Source organism: Borostomias antarcticus (assembly GCF_949987555.1).
Source record: "Borostomias antarcticus genome assembly, chromosome: 10".
NCBI lineage: Eukaryota > Metazoa > Chordata > Actinopteri > Stomiiformes > Stomiidae > Borostomias > Borostomias antarcticus.
The window spans coordinates 13,249,799-13,274,220 of NC_140243.1; the positions used below are offsets into that span (position 1 = coordinate 13,249,799).

At 48.6% G+C, this 24,422-nt stretch overlaps 2 protein-coding genes across 6 annotated transcripts in view; both read right to left on the minus strand.

Moving 5' to 3' along the window:
• Nucleotides 1–522: 522 nt before the first annotated feature.
• Nucleotides 523–9,343, minus strand: pnisr (PNN-interacting serine/arginine-rich protein). 3 transcript variants are annotated; one of them, XM_084444119.1, is made up of 12 exons: nt 9,295–9,343; nt 8,633–8,748; nt 8,071–8,307; nt 6,121–6,353; nt 5,640–5,805; nt 5,250–5,443; nt 4,980–5,129; nt 4,366–4,465; nt 3,672–3,725; nt 3,167–3,361; nt 1,162–2,227; nt 523–737 (listed from the first exon to the last, which is right to left on the minus strand). In XM_084444119.1, exons 2-12 carry the CDS (start codon nt 8,718–8,720, stop codon nt 707–709), a joined length of 2,514 nt encoding a protein of 837 aa, XP_084300245.1. In that variant the 5' UTR covers nt 8,721–8,748; nt 9,295–9,343; the 3' UTR covers nt 523–706. The 3 variants fall into 3 exon arrangements, with proteins under 3 accessions (XP_084300245.1, XP_084300246.1, XP_084300247.1); XM_084444120.1 differs by lacking the exon at nt 9,295–9,343 and adding an exon at nt 9,160–9,195; XM_084444121.1 differs by lacking the exon at nt 523–737 and having other exon boundaries at nt 981–2,227.
• A 1,625-nt stretch (nt 9,344–10,968) lies between these two features.
• Nucleotides 10,969–24,422, minus strand: part of usp45 (ubiquitin specific peptidase 45) — a 44,482-nt gene continuing 31,028 nt past the window's right edge. For 2 of the 3 annotated variants that reach the window (XM_084445146.1, XM_084445148.1), the window contains 10 exons: nt 22,841–22,928; nt 19,988–20,069; nt 19,635–19,726; nt 18,566–18,622; nt 17,314–17,448; nt 16,549–17,161; nt 15,044–15,141; nt 14,798–14,884; nt 13,275–13,428; nt 10,969–11,872 (listed from right to left, as the gene is read on the minus strand). In XM_084445146.1, coding sequence (XP_084301272.1) covers nt 11,742–11,872; nt 13,275–13,428; nt 14,798–14,884; nt 15,044–15,141; nt 16,549–17,161; nt 17,314–17,448; nt 18,566–18,622; nt 19,635–19,726; nt 19,988–20,069; nt 22,841–22,928 — 1,537 coding nt within the window. In that variant the 3' untranslated portion in view covers nt 10,969–11,741. The remainder of the gene's footprint in view (nt 11,873–13,274; nt 13,429–14,797; nt 14,885–15,043; nt 15,142–16,548; nt 17,162–17,313; nt 17,449–18,565; nt 18,623–19,634; nt 19,727–19,987; nt 20,070–22,840; nt 22,929–24,422) is intronic. The other variant, XM_084445147.1, reaches the window with a different exon arrangement.

The following is a 24,422-nucleotide window of genomic DNA, read 5'->3' on the forward strand; positions in this document are numbered from 1 at the left end:
CTTCCTGCTACTGTCAAGAGTCCAGGCTGACCCCCAATACAGAGCCTGCCCTCCTGATCAGCTTGTCCATCCCGTTAGCGTCCGCTGCTTTGATACTGCTGCCCCAGCACACGAATGTGAAGACGCCACTCACTACAGCAGACTGGTAGAACACGTTCAGCATTGCTGTCTACATAGGACATGAGCCTCCTCAGGGAGTCGACTGTCCTTTCTTGTAAATGGACTCTGTCTCTTTTTTCCATAACTGATCATGTTTAAAGAAATATAAAATGATTAACATAAGACATTCGTCAGTAGCAGGTGGATGGGTGGTGCTACCTGCAGTATTGAGGTCCAGTATACAGACGAGCAGACAGGACAAGGGAGCAGTTAATTTTTATTGGACAATTTACATCAACACGTTGATTCTATTAATTCTGTTATATTTAAAATGACACAACTTCCAAGATTCTACTATTCGACTGACTACAAAGCATTTAGCTTTGCATGTTACAAGGCAAAAAAAAACACAACAACCTTGCATTCAAAATGTTTTCAGGCTGCACTTAAAAATAACACATATTTACAAAGATGGGAGGGAGAGATGGAGGGAGCGTGGTGCCTGGGTTGGAGAGTTCACCTACACTGTTGCCTCTATAATGAGACAAGCCTGTTAAACTCATGGAATTTAAAAACAAGTGCACAGAGCAGATCAGATCTGTGCTCTTCAGCGCCGTCGTCCAGACAGAGACCTGGACCTGGAGGAGAGATGGGAGGTGGGGGGATGGGGGGTGAGGGTGGGGAGTTAGTTCCGCTCCATTCACACACATGCAGAATGAGAGAGAAATATTCATACAGACAATACGAAGAATGACAAACACACACAGACGAGGACAACATGTTACATCTGATTCTCTACTACGCATTCACAGAAGGCACTAAGGCTGAAAGCCGCATAGAGACTGGCTGTGATTCTTTGCAATGTAGGAACGTGGCTTGAGATTGTTCAATGAAAAGTCATTATAAAAGTAGTCTTGAGCAAGCCATGGCAATAGTAGGCAGTTTTTTTTTTTTTTATATATATAATTGGCTAAAAAGCCTCAACAAAACACACCAATTCAGACATACAACAGAAACGATGTACAATATTAAAAAAGGAAACAGGGAAAAAATGAATACTACCTTGATCGTGACTTAGACTTGTGTTTGCGGCTTGCCTTCTTACCAGACTTGTGAGACCTTTCCGTCGACCTTGAGCGACTACGTTTGGATCTTTTAGACTTTTTGTCCTTGCTAACCTCAGGGCTGGACCTGCTGGCCTCAGATTCTGAGCGTCTCTTGCTGGCCTTTGCAGAGCCCTTCTTACTGGACCTGCTCTGCTGCTTGGGCGGTTCTGTCTGCTCACTCTCTCTCCTCTTAGATTTGCCATTGCTCTCCTCCGTCACCACATCCCTCTCTCTCTCTCTCTCCTTGGCCTTCTGCTTCTCTTTCTTCCTGTCTGACTCTTTGTCCTTCTCTTTCTTCTTCTTATCCTTGTCATGGCTATGGCTCCTGTCTTTCCTCCTGTCCCTGTCCTTGCTGGAGGCCTTCTGTTTGTGCTTGCTGCTCTCCCTGCGCTCCTTACTCCTCTTCCTCTCCTTCTCTCTCTCCTTCTCCCTTTCCCTCTCCTTCTCTCTCTCCTTCTCCCTCTCCTTTTCTTTCCCCCTGTCCCTCTCCCTGCTGTGGCTGGCCCGGGCCCTGTCCTCAGACCTGCTCTTGCGCCCCCTGCTGGTCCGGTGCTCTCTGGAGGAGCTGCGTTCGCTCCTTCGGCGCCCGGAGGTGCCGCGCCTCCTCCTGTCCCTGACCTTATCCGCTTGACGGCGGCGGGAGCTATGGCTGCGGCTGCGCCGCCGGGCCTTGCGGGACGACGAGCGGGAGCGCCTCCTCTTCCTGCGGGGGGAGGCGGAGTGGGAGGAGCTGCGGGAGGAGTCTGAGGAGGAGGAGGAGGAGTGGGAGGAGGAGGACCGACTGCTAGAACGGCTAGAGCTGGAGCGGGACGAGCTGCTGTGCCCGTTGCTAGGGGAGACGCTGCCGGCCCGCTTCCCCCGCCCTGACACCCTCACCTCTCCCACTTCCTGTTCGCTACGTGACCTGCGTCTCTCTACGGTGGGATCTGATTCTCTTTCCCTCACTTCCTGCTTGTGTAGACTGTCTAGCTGACCCTCCACGTACTCAGCCCTCTCTCTGCTCACTCTGTCCATCGCCATCTCTGGAGAGAAGGAGAGAAACACAACACAGGTCAGTTAGTCCCAGCCAGCAGGCGGCTGTCAGTCCAGTTGCCATAAAGGACCACACTGAAACTAAGGTGCGCGTGAATGCGTTTGTGCTATGTGCTGGGTCTTCAATGTACTGTAGGTCTTTTAAACCTAGAAACAAACCGGAACCTAACTGCGCTGTGTGAGTGTTTGACAGTAGCCATGCTGTGCTCTGGCCCGTTATGTAAATGTCATGCTATAGTACCAGTCAAAAGTTTGGACACACTTTCTTATTCAGTTCTTGTATGTTTGCTGCTGCAACACAATTTCCCCCAAGGGATTAATGAACTACCTACCTAGCTAACTACCTTCCTACCTGCCAACACGGTGCATGGTGTGTGATGGTGAAAGCATAGTTTATACCGTATAAGACAAGCTATGGCTCTCGGCGCCCAGAGCCACAGCTCGTCTTAGGCTGTGTCCACCAACGAGCTGTATGTAGCTGAACAGCGCCAAGCTTACAGCTGCGCACTAGAGCTGGAGTTTAGAGCTGGCTAGGCTACCGATATTTTACAGCTACGTTAGCAACGAGTGTTGTGTCTTTGCAGACTGCAGATTAACTAGCCAAGTTAAGATAGCTAGCTAATGTTAGCTAGTGCCGACGTTTGCTCTGTCTGCGGTTTTGCCAAAAACTGACCGTTGTCATTGTCAGAACAGACGTTTACAGCCTGCGCTCTAGCCCAAAAAGTTAAACTTCTTCCAACTGCAAAAAAAGCCTAGAGCTCATGGCGCTGTAGCGCTAAAAAGCGCTTGGAACACAGCTCTCGTCTTTATAGCGCCCTAGAGCTTATTACCCATGTAAACAACGAGAAAACAGCGCCAGCTCCAAAATACATCTCCCCGGTGGACACGCACCCTTAAACAGTCTAAACTAGGCTGAGGGGCCCCCTCACCTCGTGCTAGTGCTGCCTCCTGCGCCTGCCTGTCCAGCTGGGCCTGCAGCTCCCTCTCCTTGCGGCGGAAGGCGTCCTGCTTCTCCTGGATGCGGTGGAGCAGCTCCTCCTCGTCCGTGTCGGAGGACTCCGAGGCCCTGGCGCTGTGCTGCTCCTCGTCCTCACTCTCGTCCGTGCCGTACTCCCCCAACCCGCCTGCCACAACAGACCCCCGCCAGGTGAGCTCAGAGGAGCAGACGGACCGACAAACACGACACCCCCCCCACCCCACCCCCCCACACACACAATACATCTCCCCCAGCTGAGCTACACCTGGGAAACCTCTGACACTTCCGGTTAGACAGCATGCGTTTACATCATCTCAGATACACACCTGTCCTGACCTAGATCCCTGATGAGAGCTGAGAGCTCTGCCCTGCAATGAGCTACTACAGCAGCAAGGAGCTCTCAGCGACACCCCCCCACCACCCCACCCCCCAAGCTAAAGAAGGAAGGCGGTACTCACTGAGGCCAGTCAGAGAAGCCAGTGCACTTGACTGTGCCAGCTGTTTGGCAGGAGCTTTGATTCACATCAACAACAGGAACAACATGTTAAAACACACACAGGCACCACCATAGTGTCTCATCATAGTAGCCAAGAGTCTCTAGAGATGGGAGGCACAAAGATTAACGCTCCGCTCGCAACGGCTGGCCACGGGCAAACAGGACAGAAGAGAAGGAGACACAGGAGAACAGTGGAGAGAGAGAGAAGGTTAACAACAATAACAACAGGCGTCAGTCACACATTCAAAACAGGCAACACACGTCCCAGAGGAGAATCGCTCTGTTGTTGCCATGCAGCACTGCCACTTCAATGGTGTCTGTTCAGGTGAGTCCAGGTGAGAGCTGACCAGAGCTGGCGTACAGGTGGGTGTAAAGGGGGAGGGCTCAGATACACAGCCCTCAAGGCCAGCTCTGCTCTGCTCTCACCTCCTCTTGTCCTCCACTGGCTGGGCCTGCACACCGCATCACACTGCTCAGCCGGCCCAGCTGAGCCGAGCCATTCACAGATAACACAACGCTACAATGGGCTCTCTCTCTTCAGACTGAAACACAGTGTCTGTGACGAGGCCTGGTGGTTGATGATGGGGAGGTGGGGGGAGGGGAGGGGGGTGGGCAGTAGGAGGAATGTGTGTGTGTGTGTGGGGGGGGGGTCAGACCTTTGGTGGCTTTGCGGTGCGTGTCCCTGGCCACGTGCTGGATCTCCTCGTTGGTGACCTCCAACAGGACCTCCGTCAGCAGGGTCTTGGTCAGGACCATCTGAGGCGGAGATCCATCCATTTATTGAATTCAAGTGGATAAATCCAAAACATGCATGCAGCCAGCGCATCATGGCAGTAAACACACCAAGATAACAAACTTGACAAGATGAGGATGACACAGGAACTCAAGACTTATTGTCCATTGTCCTCTAAAGCCTCGTAGCTACAGCTACAGTGTAAACTAGGCTTTTGAGTACAGCTACAGTATAAACTAGGCTTAAGTGGCAAAGACTGGCAGACAGTCAAGGCATGCCAGAGGACAGGAACAGGCCATGGTTCTAGCTTCCTCTATGGGAGGGCCTGGACACATGATTGTTATGCATTTGTTATGCATTTGTTGTCAGTCCTGTTTTTCTGCCATCAGGGACCTCATTGGAAACAAGTAACATTTGCTTTCACGTGTAAACCCCTAGGGTTTAACGTGCCGTGTTTTGAAACCTCGAATAAACACCTCCCAAGCATAAAAACCCTGCTGCAGTCCAGTGTCTCAGCTGTAGCAGGGTGAGACTGACCAGCTGGAACTCTCTCTCCTCCTCCGTCATCTCTGGCTCACTGATCCCCTCTTGGGGAGGGGAGGGGCTCCGGCTGACCAGCTCCTTCTTCACGGGCGCCCGCTCCTCCTCCTCCCCCTCATCTTCCTCCTCCTCCTCATCGTCACTGTCCTGAAGCAGCCACAGGGAGAGGTGCAGTTTCACAGTTACCATAGGAACACCACAGAGCAGCTGGTGGTGCAGAGTGAGAGAGTGTGTGAGAGGGGAGAAGAGAAAGAGTTGTTTTCTTACAAATTTACTCTTGCGGGGCATCCGGGGGCCGTCTCCCTCTTCCTCTGCAACGTCAGCCTCCTTCTCTTCATCTTTGGCCAACTCAGCCCTCTCCTTCTCCATCCTCTCTCTGTCCAGCTTCTTCTGTTTCTCTCTGTCCATCTTCTCCAGGCCCTCTCGGATCCATGCAGGCAGCGTGCGCCTCTTCACCGCATCTGGGGGCAGAGCCAGGCCAGACAACACCCAGGGTTTAAGTGTGTTTGTTTACGTGGGCTACCGTGTGTGTTGTGGGGGGGGGGGGGGGTTAGTGTGGTAATAATAATATATGTAATATATAATAATAATAAATTATTAATAAAGCACTTTTCATTGTGAGACAATCTCAAAGTGCTGAAAACATGTCTCTCTCACCCAGAGCAGCGGAGGAAGAGTCCTGTTTGATGGGCAGCTGAATGGGGGACCTCTGCCGGTCCCTGAAGCCGGGGGGTCTGCTGTCCCGTCTGGCCTGGGGGGGGCCCTGCCAGTAGGGTGCGTGGAACCCTGGTGGGGTGGGGCCGTAGTTGGTTGCTGCTCCATGCTGTAAGAGAAAGAGAGAGCACCGGAGTTCACATTGGAATCAAACCAGGAGCTAAGCTAGTGAGAGACTGGCTATCTGCTCCAGGGTGTGACTGGCAGCTTAGCTGCCTCTGCTAGGCCTCCATCATTATGGTCACATTCAGCTGCCAAGCATGGTTCTAATCTACACACTGACTGACTGAGCTGCTGTGTCTGGCTGCACATTTGACATTCATCAGCACCACAGAGCAGCGGCAGCAGCAGACAACAGAGGCTCCAGCTTTGATCTTGTCTGCACACATGATAATCAAACTGGTGCATGTGTTTGTCTGCATACCTGATAATCAAACTGGTTCATGGCCATGGGGGCCGAGGCGTAGCAGTCGGGCTGAGCCCCATACCCATGGCTGTTCTGGGGATAGGCCCCGTGGTGGCCGTCAGAGCTGAACTCCAAGCTGTCCTGGCTGTTGCTGTCCTCAGAGGGGGCCACCACCTCCATGGGCCCTGTCCCGGGGGGCATCCAGGGCTGCTCTGGGGGGGGAGGGGGCGGCTGGCCATGCATGCCCCATTCTGTGGAGAAAACGCAGGTATTTAGATAGGCACATGCGGACATGGACGCACGCACGCACACACACAGGCCAGAATGTAATTTTTTTTAGGGTTTGAATGTTCATTAGTGTTTGCGAACAAGGCTCCGAACGTTCGTTCTCAAAGAGGAAAAAAACAAAATGTTCATTTGAAATCTCTATTAGGCCTACTGGTTAATAATTTTTCGTTCTGTGTAATATTTCACAAGAGCCGTATATTCATGATATACCACAATTGTACGGCTCTATTTAAGTTAGATAATAGCCTAGGCCTACTCTTTCCATTGCTTGTAAGCTCCCATGAATCCAATAGCGGGTCACTTAAAATGCGAACATTTTGTAAATACCTAATACAGTGATAATTGCCAGAGAGATAACAAGAGCTGACTGAATTACATTACTTCTCGCTGGGTGAAGAACTGGTTCTCAGACACATTGTGCCTACTCAGGAAAAGCCTACTCATGAATAGCCTGTCTAAACCGCAGCGCGTACTGTACATAGGCCTACTGGGCTTGCGCTGCTATAAACCCAGAGAACTATGAGCGTTACTGCACTTCCTCTCACAAAAGTTAGTGTGGAACAGACATTTTCAAGCCTGAAGTTTATTTTTCCCCTGAGATCATCATTGCCATCGCATTCACTAGTGCTTTTGTTTCTTTCTTTCAAACTTTATAATAGCGCACTGTCACGACCGGATGTGTTAAATGTGTTTTACGCATGTATTGAAAAAAGAACTGGAAGCTATTAACCTGTACTGTTATTTTATTTTGTTCTAACCAGTTCAGGAATGTTATGTTGGGGGCAGAACGCAAGAACAGAAATGTTTAAATAGCCTATTGGTTTTCCTTGGAAGAAACTGATTGAAATATAATTTTGTTTTCAAACCCTGGTCTGAATAATCCAAGAATGAGGACATTATAACAAGCGTCCAAATAAGCAAAACAAATAGCCTAATAATGGACACGGATGGTCTCGTGACATAAGCTTTACCTAGCCTATACTCTCTTCCGGCTGTGTGTCAAGATGAGTTTGAGCAGTGAATTCTTTGTCTTGTTGACAATATATCCAGAATATGCACTCCGATATTTCCACACAGCAGATTTCATCGCAATAGTGCTTAACAACGTTACATGTGCACTGAAGCATTTATAGTGAGTGCGCATATTGTGTGCCGTCTTTTTAATTATTATTTTTTTTTTTTTTAATACAAATAAGCATAATTCTGAACTGAGAACCAATTCTGAACATTTCGAACTTTGAATGTCTGAATTGAGAATCAATAGTCAATACAATAAACAAACCTTCGAACGTTCGGGGCCAGCACTCACTCACTCACTCACTCACTCACTCACTCACTCACTCACACTCACAAACACAAACACACACACACACACACACACACACACACACACACACACACACACACACACACACACACACACACACACACGGTAAGTTACAACAAATGACAACTGGCTGATAGGTTTCTAAAACTAAGTTGGTCAGGACTAGAGTTGCAAAATTCCAGGAATATTCACAAACGTTCCATGGGAATTAACAGGAATTCATGAGCAGAATATATTTGGGGGTTATTTATAAATAACTGTAGAAAGACGACATTGCTAGTCATTATAACTATGTAAATTGATATGCTAATAAGACATTTTATTGTCTGTGGAGAGAGGGGAGGGTTGTCTACCAGGCTGCCACATCCTGCCGAAGGCCGGGTCTGCCTGGAAGGCTGTGTGGTTTGTGGGAGCTGTGGGCTCCAGGCCCTGCAATTCCTGGCCATTGGGCTGCTGCTGGAGGTTCTGCTGCTGGAGGTTCTGCTGCTGGAGGCTCTGCTGCTGGAGGCTCTGCTGCTCCACGGGGGCTGGGCCTGTAGACTCCTTCTGGGCGATCCAGGCTTGGGCCAGCGCAGCCCAGTCCACCTGGCCTGAACAGCGGCAGAGTCACACGAACAGGAGTGTGTTGATTCACACAGAACCTTGCTCCATCACATCACAATGGTCTATTCGTTATGTGCATGAGTTCATCTATGTATCTGAATGGAAGTGATATATATTAACATATAGGATTACATTTCTAGTCAAAGAGGCATGTTGGGACAGTATGAGTGGGTTTGGACAGTATGAGTGTATACGGGTGCAGAGTAAAGAGCGGTATGCAGGAGGTTGTTTTCATTACTCTCAAATCGGTGATATAGCCGAGCCAACTGTGCATTGCCTAGTTAGCTCAATTCATCAGCACATCTCACCCACCTGGGTCTTGCTGGTGCTGGAAAGACTGCATCCACTGCTGCTGGCTCAGAGGCCACTGCGGCCAGGGTTGCCCCCCCTGGTCCCACATATCTCTCTGCAATTCCGTCACCAGGAGCCTGGATAGGGAAATTATTTAATTGTGAGGAGCTGGAATATAATGATTTATAACTAGAAAGCTAACGTTATCCAGTTTGCCAACTACACATCCACAGTAATCTCGTTAACGTTAGCAAACATTATTTTGATGGCTTATGTGTAGCCAGCTAATAGTTCGCCAGCAAGGGCAGCTAGCTAGCATCCAAACACTAATCACTAACGTTAACGTAATTAGTAAAATATAATAGATTGATATATCTTGCTTACTAGATATCATATTATAGGCATGTAAAAGTGGGCGACAATCAGTTATAATGAATAGTGCATCAGTTCAGCTGTGTCAGAGAATTTTCTGGGCCTTGGTGCAATGAGCACGTAGCCCGTTAGCTGGCTAGAAGAACGTTCTAGCTAAGATAGCTAACGTTACCTACCTAAACCTTTTGGTCGGAAATAATGTATCGGTGGCTGTCTAAATTATTTAAGAACTGTATTAATCCACCATAAAAACAACAGAATACAAAACTACTAAAAGAGACTTGGTTCAACAAGATAAAACGTTTTCCCACCTCTTCGAAATTAGCTAGCTCCTCCGCACCGCTTAGCTCTCAAAATGGCTACAACCTGGAAGTGGAAGTGTGGGGATGCGGGCTGGCTGGCACAGGCGCAGGACGGCCGCGAGAACAAGGCATCGATCCGCTCTCTCATTAGGGCGCCACATGGATGGATTAATATAACGCGCCACCACAGTGCGTTTTTTCTGAATTGCATTGAAAATATGAATGCATAGGTTGCAACTATAGTGTTTTGTTCAAGAAACATAATGTGAGCTTACGTGATCAGCATGACGATGCCAGGCTACAGTAGTGTTTTGTTACTGTTTGGCACCATGTCACCATTCAGAGTACAGTATGTCAGTGTATTAATGTTGCATAAAATGTATAGCCTACATCAATGAACAATTAATGTCATGTCACCGTTTAGAGTATGTATCAGTGTTATAACATGTACACACAAATCAACACTGAGTTCATGTCATCAGTAACTCTGATACTAGAATTTGTCCTTTAACTAGAAAACTAAAAAACAAAGCAAACCAATCAAACAAGTCACGGTTAGGTGAACCAGTTAGACAGGTGAACCAGACATTCAGACTGTCAGCAGTGCCCCCTCCTCTGCATGCGATTGACTGGTTACTGAGGAATGAGCTCTGCAGAGGCTCTTCCTCCTTATCTGGTTACCATGGCCAACCTGACAGACCCAGTCTTTCCATTAGAGTGGATTAAATCACATGCGATCCTTTGGCAGCAGAATGGCCTCCAGCCAGGGGCCACTCTTCAAAACAGACAAACACATTTCAGGAGAGATCTGCTGCTTTCGGCGACGGTGGGCTGACACTGCTGTACGATCTTCACAGCCTCAAAGAGGGTGTCACAGTGCGAGAGGCCGGGAGGGCGGCGCGACGGGATGCTTTTAGACGTTGGCCTTTCCCAGCTTCCACACCCACCTCCTCTTCACCAGCTCACAACATGTCCTGGAACAGCGGGGCCTCGCACCTGTCACCTCGCATCACCTCGGGGACGGCCCAAGATGGCATTCTGGGATCCACAGTGACAGCCAGCTCTAATGGCTGCCGCCTGTCTGCAGACGGAGGGAGTAAGAAAGGGAGAAAAAAAAAGAAGCAAAAGCCATTTCTCTTTCCTGTCTTTTCATTCTTTCTCTCGCTCTCAAACCTGTGGTGGATAAGACTGCCAAGATTGAAACACAGACCAGCCTCCCCTTTCCTACTGGTTCATAAGTTAGATTTGATATTTTCGGATATGTGAACTACTCCCGTCCCCACTGTGTGTTCATGATTAGAACCCAGAGTTGGTCAGGACCAGGTCTAGGTGAGAGACCATAGGTCAGCTGCTGCTGCTGCTTTTCTCTCTCTCGCTCTCTCTCTCACTCTCACACACACACACACACACACACACACACACACACACACACACACACACACACACACACACACACACACGGTGGTTCCGATACAGTACATACGACTCTGCCGTGCGTATTGTTGCATATAGCGTATACAGTATATATACACAGTACCTAGGTCCCATATGGTACACACATGCTGTCGCTACGCACACGTGTATATTACCTTCATGGTTTGTTCTGACCATGCAGAAGTTTATTCACCCTGAAGCATAGGCACTGGTGTGGACACACATTCAACACACTGGACATGCTGTCCTCCACTTTATGATCGTCCTCATTTGGCAATTTTCATAACAGCCTGCATATCTCCATCATTGCATTGCAAAAAAGAAGCCCACGTATAACAATAAGCATTAATGATAGACACTATCCCAGCTTTACAGTCTCAACCCACAATAGCAGTGCGATGAATTAATACATTAATAAATGAATGAATTAATAAAAAACTGATTGTATAGTGTCAGGCTTGAGGTGGATAAATGAAAGATCTACAGCAGGAGGTAGGCCTAGACTTGTCCCTTTGTGCTTGAGTGTCAGTGTAAGAATAGCACAGAGCACATTCAGGAGGAAACCCAGTCCAACTCACTGCACTTCCCCCGGCATGTGTATAATACTTCCTGCTGCTGCCATCTCTTTGGCAACCGTTATAATAGTCATACATTTGCACATTCTCTACACAAAATCCATACAATCCATATGTTCACCACTGCAGGCTCTAAAATATAAATATTTTGTAATTTTCCTCATTATATAGTGCTGATTGATTATTTATTGTCTCTCTTCCTTTCTCTATCTTTCTATCTCTCTTTCTCTCTCCTCTCTCAGCCACTAAACCAAGCCACGATGTGAAGCTGCTCAGTCCAGCATGCATCTAGTCTGCCTGGTCCTGTAGCCAGTCCCATCATGCAGTGCGGGCCCTGCTTCAGGTGGCCCAGAGCTAGGCTGAGGTTAGGGGGTTCTAGCTGGTCCTGGTGAAGCCCCCTCCCCTCCCTGAGGCCCAGGCCTGGGGTGGAGCTGTCAGGGTTGAGTCCTATATCATCTCCTCGTAGAAGAGCAGGTAAGCCTGGGAGCTCAGCACCCGGGACTCTGGCACCGTCTGGACCGTGGTGTCACTAACGTACACCCACTGACCCTGGGATGCGCTGCTGACGTCTCTGGGGCCTGAAACACACACATGGAGCATGTTACACGTGCACACGCACGCACGTCATTTCCAGAACATCCTGATCAAAACTTTTCAAACATTTTCTGATTCTGTTCAACCCAAACCTGCCTGGCAGTGTTGAATGAGTGGAGAGCAGAGTGATTAAGAGATAAGGAGAGAGGAGGGATGGAGACAAGAGAAGAGGTAGGCTATTGGAAATAACACGTTTCAGAGTGCAGTGGCCAGAAAGGGCCATTACCTTGATGAGCGCAGAGCTTGGAGCTATTGTGAATTAGCCTATGGTACTTGTGCGAAAGTGTTACTGGACTTACATATAGCTAAATTATTACTTCGGCCACTCAATAGCTTCAGAATTCAAAAGATCCAGTGGTAGTTGTAAGAGAAATTTACATAAATCCTGTTAACCACAGACTGTGATTGTGGAGTATTGGAGTTTTGGGAGTTTTTCCCATAGAGGAAAAATGCTCACAACTGGAATCCTTATGTGAGCACATTTGGGCACACAGGCATTTGTTTGCACTACAGTGTGACGTCAGAATTTAGAGGGCTATAGTCTACGAACATGACGTGGTGACATTCGAAACGATGCTAACGGCAAAGAGGGAATGTGTATCAGTCAGTATTTGGCTTGCGTCAAGGCAACGCGAAGCAGATGCACTGTTCCTGCATTATGTGAAACGTAGGACTGTTTGCACCTAAAGCAAAGGATTGGATATAATAGGATACATACATCATTCTGAGCATTGAGTTTCATTCGCCCGTACTTCTCAGAGATCAGTCTCTAGTGAATGCTCAGACAATGGGCGTGGAAAATGGACAGATTACAGAACGCGGAGGCTCATTCCACCATGCTTAACAGACACACTCTTCTCGTCCCGAGCGCATAACTCAAGATTCATGCTGTCAGATGAACGCAGCCCTAGAACTTCCCGGAGCTGGCCGCCCAGTCAAACTGAGCAGCCGGGGGGAACAGCTCCGCCTGCTTTGACACTCCCATGAACAGCTCCGCTGACTTTGATGCAAGTATTACGCAATTTGGTGGCACAAAATGTACAAAGTGCCTTAGCCTTTGACGATAGTGCCAATGGTTTTGGCTGCCACATTTTACTAAGCTCAATACTAGCGAACTATCAGTCAGGACAGCCACAAACACTTTCTATTACATTTCAGCATCACTGCAAAGGAGCTGCTCTCCTTGACTGCCGAAAGAGAAAAAAAACATAAACACTGTACATCTCCAGCTGACAAAGGCTCTCCCTTCACAAGCACCTTCTTCAAGGTTACCGAGAGAAAAGGCAGAACGCATGTGTAGCTAGATGTAGTCATACAATTCCAGGTTGTGGCATTGAAAAATAATCTTTTGTCAGTGGGGCTGAGGAGAGAGGAGTGGAGACTGACCCACGCTGGACTGGTTCTTGCGTTGCTGCAGCTCTGCTCTCCTCGGGGCCGGGCGCACCTTCACGTAGGCCGTGTAGTGACCCCCCCGCATGGAGCCACTGTGCTCCACGATCCCATACAGGCTGTAGAGAACGCGCTCCCCCAACACCAGGTTCTGCACACACACACACGCACACACACGCACGCACGCACACAGGCACGCACACAAACACACGCACACACACACGCACACACACACACACACACACACACACACACACACGCGCACACGCACACGCACACGCACACACGCACACACGCACACACATCAATCAGTTGAATTTGTCTGAATGTCTCTGATCGGACAGACAGAAGCTGCTGAAGTATAGACAGACTGAGACAGAGAGAGAGACAGAGGGAGAGAGAGATACAGAGGGAGAGAGAGATAGAAAAGGTAAAGACAGAGGGAGAGATGGAGGTAAAGACAGAGGGAGGGAGAGACAGACAGAGGGAGAGACCGAGAGAGAGAGACAGACAGAGGGAGAGACAGAGGGAGAGATGGATGTAAAGAGAGAGACAGAGGGAGAGATAGAGGTAGAGACTGAGGGAGACACAGGTAGAGACTGAGGGAGAGACAGAGGTAGAGACAGAGGGAGAGACAGGTAGAGACTGAGGTAGAGACTGAGGTAGAGACTGAGGGAGAGACAGAGGTAGAGACTGAGGGAGAGACAGGTAGAGACTGAGGGAGAGACTGAGGGAGAGACAGAGGTAGAGACTGAGGGAGAGACAGGTAGAGACTGAGGTAGAGACTGAGGGAGAGACAGAGGTAGAGACTGAGGGAGAGACAGGTAGAGACTGAGGTAGAGACTGAGGGAGAGACTGAGGGAGAGACAGAGGTAGAGACTGAGGGAGAGACAGGTAGAGACTGAGGGAGAGACTGAGGGAGAGACTGAGGGAGAGACAGGTAGAGACTGAGGGAGAGACAGGTAGAGACTGAGGGAGAGACTGAGGGAGAGACTGAGGGAGAGACAGGTAGAGACTGAGGGAGAGACTTAGGGAGAGACAGGTAGAGACTAAGGGAGAGACTGAGGGAGAGACAGGTAGAGACTGAGGGAGAGACAGGTAGAGACTGAGGGAGAGACTGAGGGAGAGACTGAGGGAGAGACAGGTAGAGTGAGGGAGAGACAGAGGGAGAGACAGGTAGAGACTGAGGGAGAGACTGAGGGAGAGACTGAGGGAGAGACAGGTAGAGACTGAGGGAGAGACTGAGGGAGAGACTGAGGGAGAGACAGGTAGAGACAGAGGGAGAGACTGAGGGAGAGACAGGTAGAGACTGAGGGAGAGACTGAGGGAGAGACAGGTAGAGACTGGGGGAGAGACTGAGGGAGAGACAGGTAGAGACTGAGGGAGAGACTGAGGGAGAGACTGAGGGAGAGACAGGTAGAGACTGAGGGAGAGACTGAGGGAGAGACAGGTAGAGACTGAGGGAGAGACAGGTAGAGACTGAGGGAGAGACTGAGGGAGAGATAGTGTAGAGTCTGTACCTTGCAGGACGCAGAGCAGAAGGGTGCCAGGTCTAGAGTGAGGGGGAAGTCCACATGGCGGTTCACCTTCCTCAGGTTCATTCCTGCCTGAACACACACACACACACACACACACACACACACACACACACACAAACACACATACACAGCAGTCAAACAACAGAACCGGATCAGAACCAGACCACAGCAATAACAGGGGGGAGCAGTGCAGTGTGTGTGTGTGTGGGAGGGGGGGTGCAGTGTCACCTGGTGGAAGCGTTTGAGGTGTAGCGTGACCACCGGGGGCAGCGCTGAGATCAACATCTGCTTGCGTGCACTGGTGTACACCTTCTCTGCCCTCTTCTCTGGATTAACAAGACACACAGTAGTTACCTTCCATAATTCTGTTGGGTGTGTGTGTGTGTCTGTGTGTGCGTGTGTGTGTGTGTGTGTGAGTGGGTACGTACTAGTGCATTAACAGAAAAGTCGACTTGTCGATTTCAGCAGCACAAGTCGACTCCCCAGGGAGGAGTTGACAAGTCGTGTTTTTCCCCTCTCTCTCTCTGTTTCTGTACCTGAGATAGTCTCAACGCCAGACTCATGAGAGTTCTTGCGCTGATACACTACGTTAGCTACGCTAACTACGTTGCTGCATGCTTCTGATCTCTCTATATTATGTAGCATGTGGAGTGCGGTGATTCAACTGACAGGGAGAGCCTATCCTGACTATCCTGGCTAGCCATATCGGAGCTAACAAGACAACTAGCAGCTTAAATGACCTTTGATGATGACAGCGGCGACGTTCCTCATGAGTGTTTGCTTAGTTAGCTACGTTCGCAATACCACATGTGGACAAGTAGCGACGATTGTCTGCTCAGTTCGCAAATTCAATTTGCACATGTGAAAGCGATAGCGACGTTCGTCAGGTTTGTCTTCTCAGTTAGCAAATCCACACACGGGCCATAATTACGCAAGCTAACGTGAGCTACGCGAATGCCGCGACCAATGCACACATTGCTGACTTACTTCAGGCCAGTATGTTATGGTGTTTTGTTGCTGTTGTTGCTGTATCCATGTAGGCTAGGCTATTCCTCCACTGTGTAAGTGTGATGACGTCATCACACGACTTGTCGACTCGACTTCGACTTTATTGATAGATAAGTCGACCAGAAAAAATCTGAAGTCGTTAATGCCCTAGTACGTACATGCATGTTTTCTGACCTGTAGTTTAAGGAATGTGTTAGGGTGTGTGAAAGGTGCTTGTGTGTGTGTGTGTGAGTGTGTATGTAGGTCATGCGTGTGTGTGTGTGTGTGTGTGTGTGTGTGTGCGTGCGTGTGCGTGCACTGTGCATACAGCATGTTCTGACCTGTAGAGTTTGTGGAGTGTGTTTGTGATTGTTTGTGTGTGTGTGTGCGTGTGTGCGAGCGCGCGTGTGTATGGTGCGTGTGTTCTGACCTGTAGAGTTTGTATAATATGTTTGGTTGTGTGTGTGTGTGCCCTGGCCTGAGGCGCTGCTCTTGCGTAGCTGAGCTGTATACATTTTAAATGAAATTACATTTTCTAATATAATTATTATTCCAGAATTTCTATTTTATATTTATGGAATGTGTTTGGGTGTGTGAAAGGAGCTTGTGTGTGTGTGTGTATGTGGGTCATGCGTGCATGTTTGTTTGTGTGTGTGTGCATACAGTATATTCTGCCCTGTAGAGTTTGTTGAATGTGTTTGGTTGTGTGTGTGTGTGTGTGTGTGTGTGTGTGTGCGGGCTCTGACCCGAGGCGCTGCTCTTGCGTAGCTGCTTGTGTCTGCGCTCGGTGCAGCTCTCGCACAGCAGCCTGTTGTTGCCCATCAGCAGCTCCACCGAGGTGAACTGGTGCAGGCAGGACTGGACCGAGCACTCCTTGGAGCAGGGGGTGTAGCTGTGGGACAGGGCCTGGAAGGCCCCCTGGTGGAGGGGCTGGTCCCGGGGCGCGGGGCCCGCCTGGACCCCCGCGTGGTCCTCGGGGCCGTCGGCAACCAGGCCCATCTTCGACACGGCACTGACCAGCTGCTCCACGGCGCCCCCCGGCTGGGGTCTGGGGGAGGGGCAGTGAGCCGGGCCGGGGGCAGGGGGAGGCGTGGGGGAGGGGGTGAGGGTGGAGGCGGAGGTGGGGGTAGAGCCTCGGGCCTGCCCCGAAGGAGGGAGGGGCGTCCATTCGCTCTCGGAGGCCTCGCTGTCGGCGTCGTTGCTGCTGTCCTGGGGAGCCGAGTCCTTCTCGCTGCTCTCTGATTGGCTGGCAGCTGCCGCCATGGTCTTAGAGAGTGCCATGCCGGCCACTTCCTCCAGGGGGCGCTCGGTGAGGCTGTCTGTTCCCCTCTCCCTCTCCTCCTTCCTATCCTGCTGCTTCTACAGCACACGCGTGCATGCGTGCGCGCGCACACACACACACACACACACACACACACACACACACACACACGCAAAGTTCTCACCATGGCCTGGGACTGCTGAATGCTTTGGACCCACACAGACAGACACGCACGCATGCACACACACACCTGTCCACTCTGCTTCCTGTTGTTCTTGTTGCAGTGAGCGTGCGCAGAAGAGAGTGTCTCGTTGCCGTGTGATACATGTACTTCCTGTTCACGGACGCTCTTTCCTGTCCTGCCCTGGTTGGTGGGCTTGGACATCTGCATAGGCACCACAACACATGGGGGTCAACACACAGGTAACACAAGTTCATATCACTTTAGAAGAGTTCATACAAGATTAAATTAGTCTATCTGACCTGGACACTATGTTGACCAGGTCCATCAAAAAGATAAGATATGAAATATGAGATATGTGAGACATAGATATGAGCTGGTCTGTTGATCTGAGGGTTGGAGAATATCATAGCTATGGTGTAGAATATTTTGCTAATCTGTCAGAATGGTGCTAGTCTGGTAGTATGGTGTAGAATGGTGCTAGTCTGGTAGTATGGTGTAGAATGGTGCTAGTCTGGTAGTATTGTGTAGAATGGTGTTAGTCTGGCAGTATAGTGTAGAATGGTGTTAGTCTGGTAGTATGGTGTAGAATGTTACTAGTCTGGTAGTATGGTGTAGAATGGTGCTAGTCTGGTAGTATGGTGTAGAATGGTGTTAGTCTGGCAGTATAGTGTAGAATGGTGTTAGTCTGGTAGTATGGTGTAGAATGGTGTTAGTCTGGTAGTATGGTGTAGAATGGTGCTAGTCTGGTAGTATAGTGTAGAATGGTGTTAGTCTGGCAGTATAGTGTAGAATGGTGTTAGTCTGGTAGTATAGTGTAGAATGGTGCTAGTCTGGTAGTATGGTGTAGAATGGTGCTAGTCTGGTAGTATGGTGTAGAATGGTGCTAGTCTGGTAGTATAGTGTAGAATGGTGTTAGTCTGGTAGTATAGTGTAGAATGTTGCTAGTCTGGTAGTATGGTGTAGAATGGTGCTAGTCTGGTAGTATGGTGTAGAATGGTGTTAGTCTGGTAGTATAGTGTAGAATGGTGCTAGTCTGGTAGTATGGTGTAGAATGGTGTTAGTCTGGTAGTATGGTGTAGAATGGTGTTAGTCTGGTAGTATGGTGTAGAATGGTGTTAGTCTGGTAGTATGGTGTAGAATGGTGTTAGTCTGGTAGTATGGTGTAGAATGGTGCTAGTCTGGTAGTATGGTGTAGAATGGTGTTAGTCTGGTAGTATGGTGTAGAATGGTGTTAGTCTGGTAGTATGGTGTTAGTCTGGTAGTATGGTGTAGAATGGTGTTAGTCTGGTAGTATGGTGTAGAATGGTGTTAGTCTCACCCTCTCTTCAATGATGGGCAAGGAGATGTCGATGAAGGCCTCCTTCACGGTGGAAATCTGAGGGACAGATGGTGGCAACATGATTATCACGCCAGCAGGCGCTTACTAACACACACTTGCTAGCACACGCTCATTAACTCACACTTACTAACACACACTCGCTAACACACTCTTACAAACACACTCTCATTAACACACACTTACAAATACACGCTCATTACCTCAGACTTACTAACACACGCTTGCTAAGACATGCTTATTAACAAGTGGAGGCTGGATAATGTACAGAAAAACACAGGCATGTTCAGATATGGCTAAACTCAAGCATTTAATAATAATAATAATAATAATAATAATAGTAATAATAATATAAATTACATTGATATAGCGCCTTTCTAAACAACGCTTTTACACAACCACTTCCCACATACATCTAGGGATGCACCGATTGTAAAATGCCGATGTTTAAAATAACAATCCGGCCGATGGCCGATGTTTATTTCATTTTAATTCCCCCTTTTGTGCCAGGAAAACAAAGAAATGAAGTGTTTGGTTCAAAATTTTTCACAGTTGCATAATAGGTAGGCTCTTTATCTAGGTGTGAACTATTTCTCGCATCATATTTTAAGATAAAACTATACATTTTTGTGCAAAGCAAAACAACGTATTCACAGTGTAGCTGGAATGGAAACGGCATGAAGGTATGATTTATCATACCATGAAAGCAAACTACACGTGCGTTTGCGGCATTACGTCATGGATCTTCTCCGAATCTACAGCTGGGTAGGCTACGTTTTGCAACAAAAAAAGCTGTAATTGTTGCGACATAACATCGGCCACTGCCATCGGTGAATGTCATTTTATTTGCCGATGGGCCGATGGCAGTCAACAAGGCCAACATCGGCCGATGCCGATGTTCGGCTGATGCATCGGTGCATCCCTAATTGAATCTTATATAAACACACACACAAGCCCACAGACAGACAGACAGACAGACAGACAGACGCACGCACGCACGCACGCACGCACGCACGCACGCACGCACACACACACACACACAATGACTTACATGTTCACACTCCTCACACATGATGGTGTTGGTTAACTCGCCCACAAAGATGTGATCAACAAAGTTCATCCTCACACCCTCCTTCCCATAGGCTGTGTGACAGGGTTGGAGAGAGGGTTACAGCCAATCAGACACCGGAACACACTGCTTGCACATGCAGCTGTCTGGACATCTAAAGATGATCTATAGAAGCTGGTTAAGGCTGCAGTAACAGCAGCTGCCACTAGATGGAGCTGTTGGCCTAGGTCCTGTATGTGGCATCTATGTTAGGGTTAGGTGTTGTGACGATGTCGGTGTGTTTGTGAGTGTTCTTTTGGTGTGTGTGTCTGTGTGTGTGTGTCTGCTTCGGGAACCTTTGACTTGGCGCTTGGTCTCCTCATCTGCTGTTTTCTCCGTGGGGTTGTTGAAGGCCTTCAGGATACTGGCTTTGATCCTCTGGTCACCAAACACACACACACACACACACACACACACACACACACACACACACACAAACACACAAACACACACACACACACATAAACAGTGATTTAAAACATAAAACTGTTATGCAGTAGTTACCGTTTAAAACTTTCAAATAAACTAGGTCAAAACCTGCCAGATCGTGTATTGGTGTACAAAATTGTGGCCAGTTTGCATAAATGTGTATAACTTAATCTGGCCGACCAATAGTGTAACTTCATCCCTCAGTCAATCACAAAAAATGTGTTGTTTAAGTGTGTGTGTGTGTGTCGTCTGCGGGGCTGTGTTATTGGAAGTAATATATATATAAACTTGCCTTGCCTTGCCTTGCCTAATATGGTCAATGAGTCTGTTGGTGAGAGAGCTGCGATGACACACAGCCACAGTAAAGCACCAATCAATAAATAATTGGCTGTGGCCATGTCTGATTCCCGACCAGTCAACCCCCACCCCCCCACTCACCAGACCATCCCAGATACATGCACTGGCTATCTAGGTCAGAAGTCTCGTTAATCCAAGCCCAGTCTGGCCCAGCATCCCTCAGCGTGGTCAGGCCCCCAGACTTTCCCACAAATTAATCACCAGCAGAACCCCCCCCCCCCCCCCCCGCCTCTACCCAAAACAACAGCGTGGCCGGTCCCACGCAGCGCTGGGGGAGGAGGGGTACACCCTGGGAGAGGAGGACCCAACGTCTCAGCTAATTGGTGATAATTGACTATGCGCTAAATTAGCATATTTAGTTGTGTGATCCTAATGACCAATCAACACAAACACTTAGGACACCCAGACTGAAGAAACAGCCAGTGTGTGTGTGTGTGTGTGTGTGTGTGTGTGTGTGTGTGTGTGTGTATGTGTGTGTGTGTGTGTGTGATTGTGTGTGTGTGTGTGTGTGTGCACGTGAGTGTATGTGAGTGTGTCTGTTTGTATTTAAAAATGCCCCTTGGTGCCGAATACTAACTGGTATGTGTGTTATATTGTCTACTGTCAGCATTCTGTCAGCCAGTTTCAAGTAAAATTGAATGTAGTGTGTGTGTGTGTGTGTGTCTGTGTGTGTGTGTGTCTGTGTGTGTATGTGTGTGAATGAGGTGATTGTATACATGAGTGTGTGAGTATGAATAGAGCTGGCTCTGCTGCTCCTCCTAGATTAGAGCAAGGATGGTGTGTGTGTGTGTGTGTGTGTGTTGGTGAGGGGGGGGGTGATCCTGCAGCACAATGGGCCTGCCCTGCAGCTCATTCAGCAGCTGTGGGTTTCCCAAGATCACACAATGGTGGCGGCCCTGCCACTTGCAAGTCCCCTTTAGTGGCACAACTGTCAGCTTTCACAAGTTAGACCAGGAGCAGGGAGGGCAGTGTGAGGAGCCCCCCAGGCCAGGGGCTGACCACTCCACACACCCGCTCCTCCAGGCTACCCTGAGATACTGGTGGGCCTGGGGGGGGTGGGCAAACCAGGGACCGGCCCTCTGTGGGGGCCCTAATTGCTTCACAAGGGAGAGAATCTGCACTTGCCAGAAACATGGCACCATAAGGTTAACACACAATGGTCAGCCATGCAGAGACCAGACACACGCTCATATATACGCACGCATGCACACACACACGGACACAGACAACACACACACACTCACAGATGAATGTCTTTTGTTGTTGGTCTCCAGTGGAGATAGAAGTGTGCCTTTCGCTTTCTGCTGAAAGAGATAGAGAGTGTTTGTGTGCATGTGTGCGTGACCGTGTGTGTCTGTGTGTGTGAAGTGTGCATATGCGTGCATGTTGTTAGCTGTGCTGACTGTCTGTAGTTAGATGTGCTGTCTGTAGTTAGCTGTGCTGTCTGTAGTTAGCTGGGTTGTCTGTAGTTAGCTGTGCTGTTTGTAGTTAGCTGTGCTGTTTGTAGTTAGCTGTGCTGTCTGTAGTGAGATGTGCTGTCTGTAGTTAGCTGTGCTGTCTGTAGTTAGCTGTGCTGTTTGTAGTTAGCTGTGCTGTCTGTAGTTATCTGTGCTGTCTGTAGTGAGATGTGCTGTCTATAGTTAGCAGTGCTGTCTGTAGTTAGCTATGCTGTCTGTAGTTAGCTGTGCTGTCTATAGTTAGCTGTGCTGACTGTCTGTAGTTCTGGTATTGTGGTATAGTGGTATTGTCACCATCAGGCCATTTGAAGCTATGGTTTATTTCATGATCAATCACGCTAAAATTGAATTTTCACTTATGTCACTTCAGTTAGCAGGATAGGCAACATGCTCTGTTGCTAGGCAAGAAAACCAGGGTTAGGTCTTAGCAACTAAAACTAGAGCCTTACAGCAACCCAATAGTGTGTGTGTGCAGGGTTTTTCCAGCATAGAGGATTTTTTGGCGCCCCCCAAAGAGATTTTAGCCAGAGCCAAGGGAAAATCATCAGTGCCAAAATTTAGAATAAAAATAGCAATTCAAATCCTCTCCAAATGTGTTTGATAGCTTGTTTCAAGTGCAGCCCATCCCTCTTTCTTGCATGGTTTGGACCACTGGTAATCGAGATAATTAATAGACAGGTTATCAGTATCTTAAACATTTTGACTTCATATCCATTTTGTGTCATGTTGGCAGATTTCCCGCGATTGTGAAAAGTGAGCTCAGTCAGAACGACAGCGAAGAGTATAGGCCTATATATGCTGGTAGGCTACTCGGCATAAAACTGAGGTTTCCCCCAAAAATTGTGTGTGCATCACCCCCCAAAGACCCATTCTGAGCCAGGAACCCCGTATGTGTGTCAGTCTCACCTTGGTCTCCTCCACTCTAATGGAGTCCAGCAGGTAGTGAAGAAGCTCCTGACTGTCCTGCTGCTGGTAGCCCTTGAAGCGTGGAGCCCTGGAGAGAGAGGGAGAGGGAGAGGGAGAGGGAGAGGGAGAGGGAGAGGGAGAGGGAGAGGGAGAGGGAGAGGGAGAGGGAGAGAGAGAGAACAATGCTTTACCACAGCACAACACAAACATTTAGACCCGCAAACCCACATACAGTACCCCCACACACACACTCGCTGACAATGTGGTTATTTAGCTCTGGAGGAAAGCCAGGCGAGGATATGCACACAGTCACCATTCCACAAACACCCGCCCACACCCAGACAACCATACAGAAAGCAATCAGCCACATACACAAAGCAATCAACTGCATAGAGATATCAATGGGGGGGGGGGGGGGGTGGCCAGCCATTCTTCCTCAAGGACTTGGTCTGGGTGCCTCAGACGTCCGCTCCCTGCAGGTCTCTGCTGCTCACAGCTCACATTGTTTCACTACACAGCTGTCAATAAATCTGGAAGGCTCAGACACATACACAAACAAGCACACACACGCACGCACACAAACACATTTACTGTACACAAGCGCACACACACACACATACACACACACACACACACACACACACACACACACACACACACACACGTGCAATGTACAATGGCTCGCTTATGTCTAAGACTCCAAGGATACAGAACAGATAAAGAGTTTTCCAAAACATTCTCCCCATAATTCTGTTTTTAATAAGAAGTCATACTGGTAGCTGCAGCATGTTTGTGCCAGTCTGAGCCAACACCATATAATACTGGGCTGAACTTCCAGGGAGCTAACGTGTCGTAGTAAAGACCGTACCCAGGTACACATCCCGTCTGTTAACGTGTCATAGTAAAGACCATCCCCAGGTACATATCCTGTCTGTTAACGTGTCACAGTAAAGACTGTCCCTAGGTACACATCCTGTCTGTTAACGTGTCACAGTAAAGACTGTCCCCAGGTACACATCCTGTCTGTTAACGTGTCACAGTAAAGACTGTCCCCAGGTACACATCCTGTCTGTTAACGTGTCACAGTAAAGAGCTTGGCTGCGTTCCGAATCCAATATGCCAAATGCAGTATGGCAAAAATACCAGGATGGCCGACTACATCCGGTCGCACTTTGCAGTATGCAAACCAGCATGCTTTTCTGGCTATTCTGACCCACAATCCTTTGCGCAACAGAAGATTTGTCACAAGCCGCCGAGAAGACACAAACGGATGACAGGGCATTGACGGTGCAATGATGATATGGTAGCATGACATGAGTGTTTCCATCTGTATTTCTAGTATCATCATTATTAATTTATCAGTTTCAAAACGAAATGGCGACTAACTGGTTATGCCTGCTAGTGTTCCCAAATAAATGTTAAGCTCGTTGGACAGAGAGGCTACATTATTTGACTGCCTGTCGCCATCCAGACACAATAAATATTTGTTTGAACAAAGTTCAGTTTCCTTTTTATGCAACAGAAGAGGAACATATTCACAAACGGGTTATTTGGATGAGCCAACCACATATGGAATCTACAT

Excerpts from the sequence above, each read along its gene's own strand:
- pnisr (XM_084444119.1), bottom strand. The coding sequence starts at position 8,720 with ATGTGGGACCAGGGGGGGCAACCCTGGCCGCAGTGGCCTCTGAGCCAG. Across the intron at positions 5,444-5,639 it reads CTCTTCCTCCGCTGCTCTGG|ATGCGGTGAAGAGGCGCACG; the intron begins GTGAGAGAGACA and ends CTCTGCCCCCAG. Across the intron at positions 2,228-3,166 it reads GGAGGCAGCACTAGCACGAG|AGATGGCGATGGACAGAGTG; the intron begins GTGAGGGGGCCC and ends CCTTCTCTCCAG.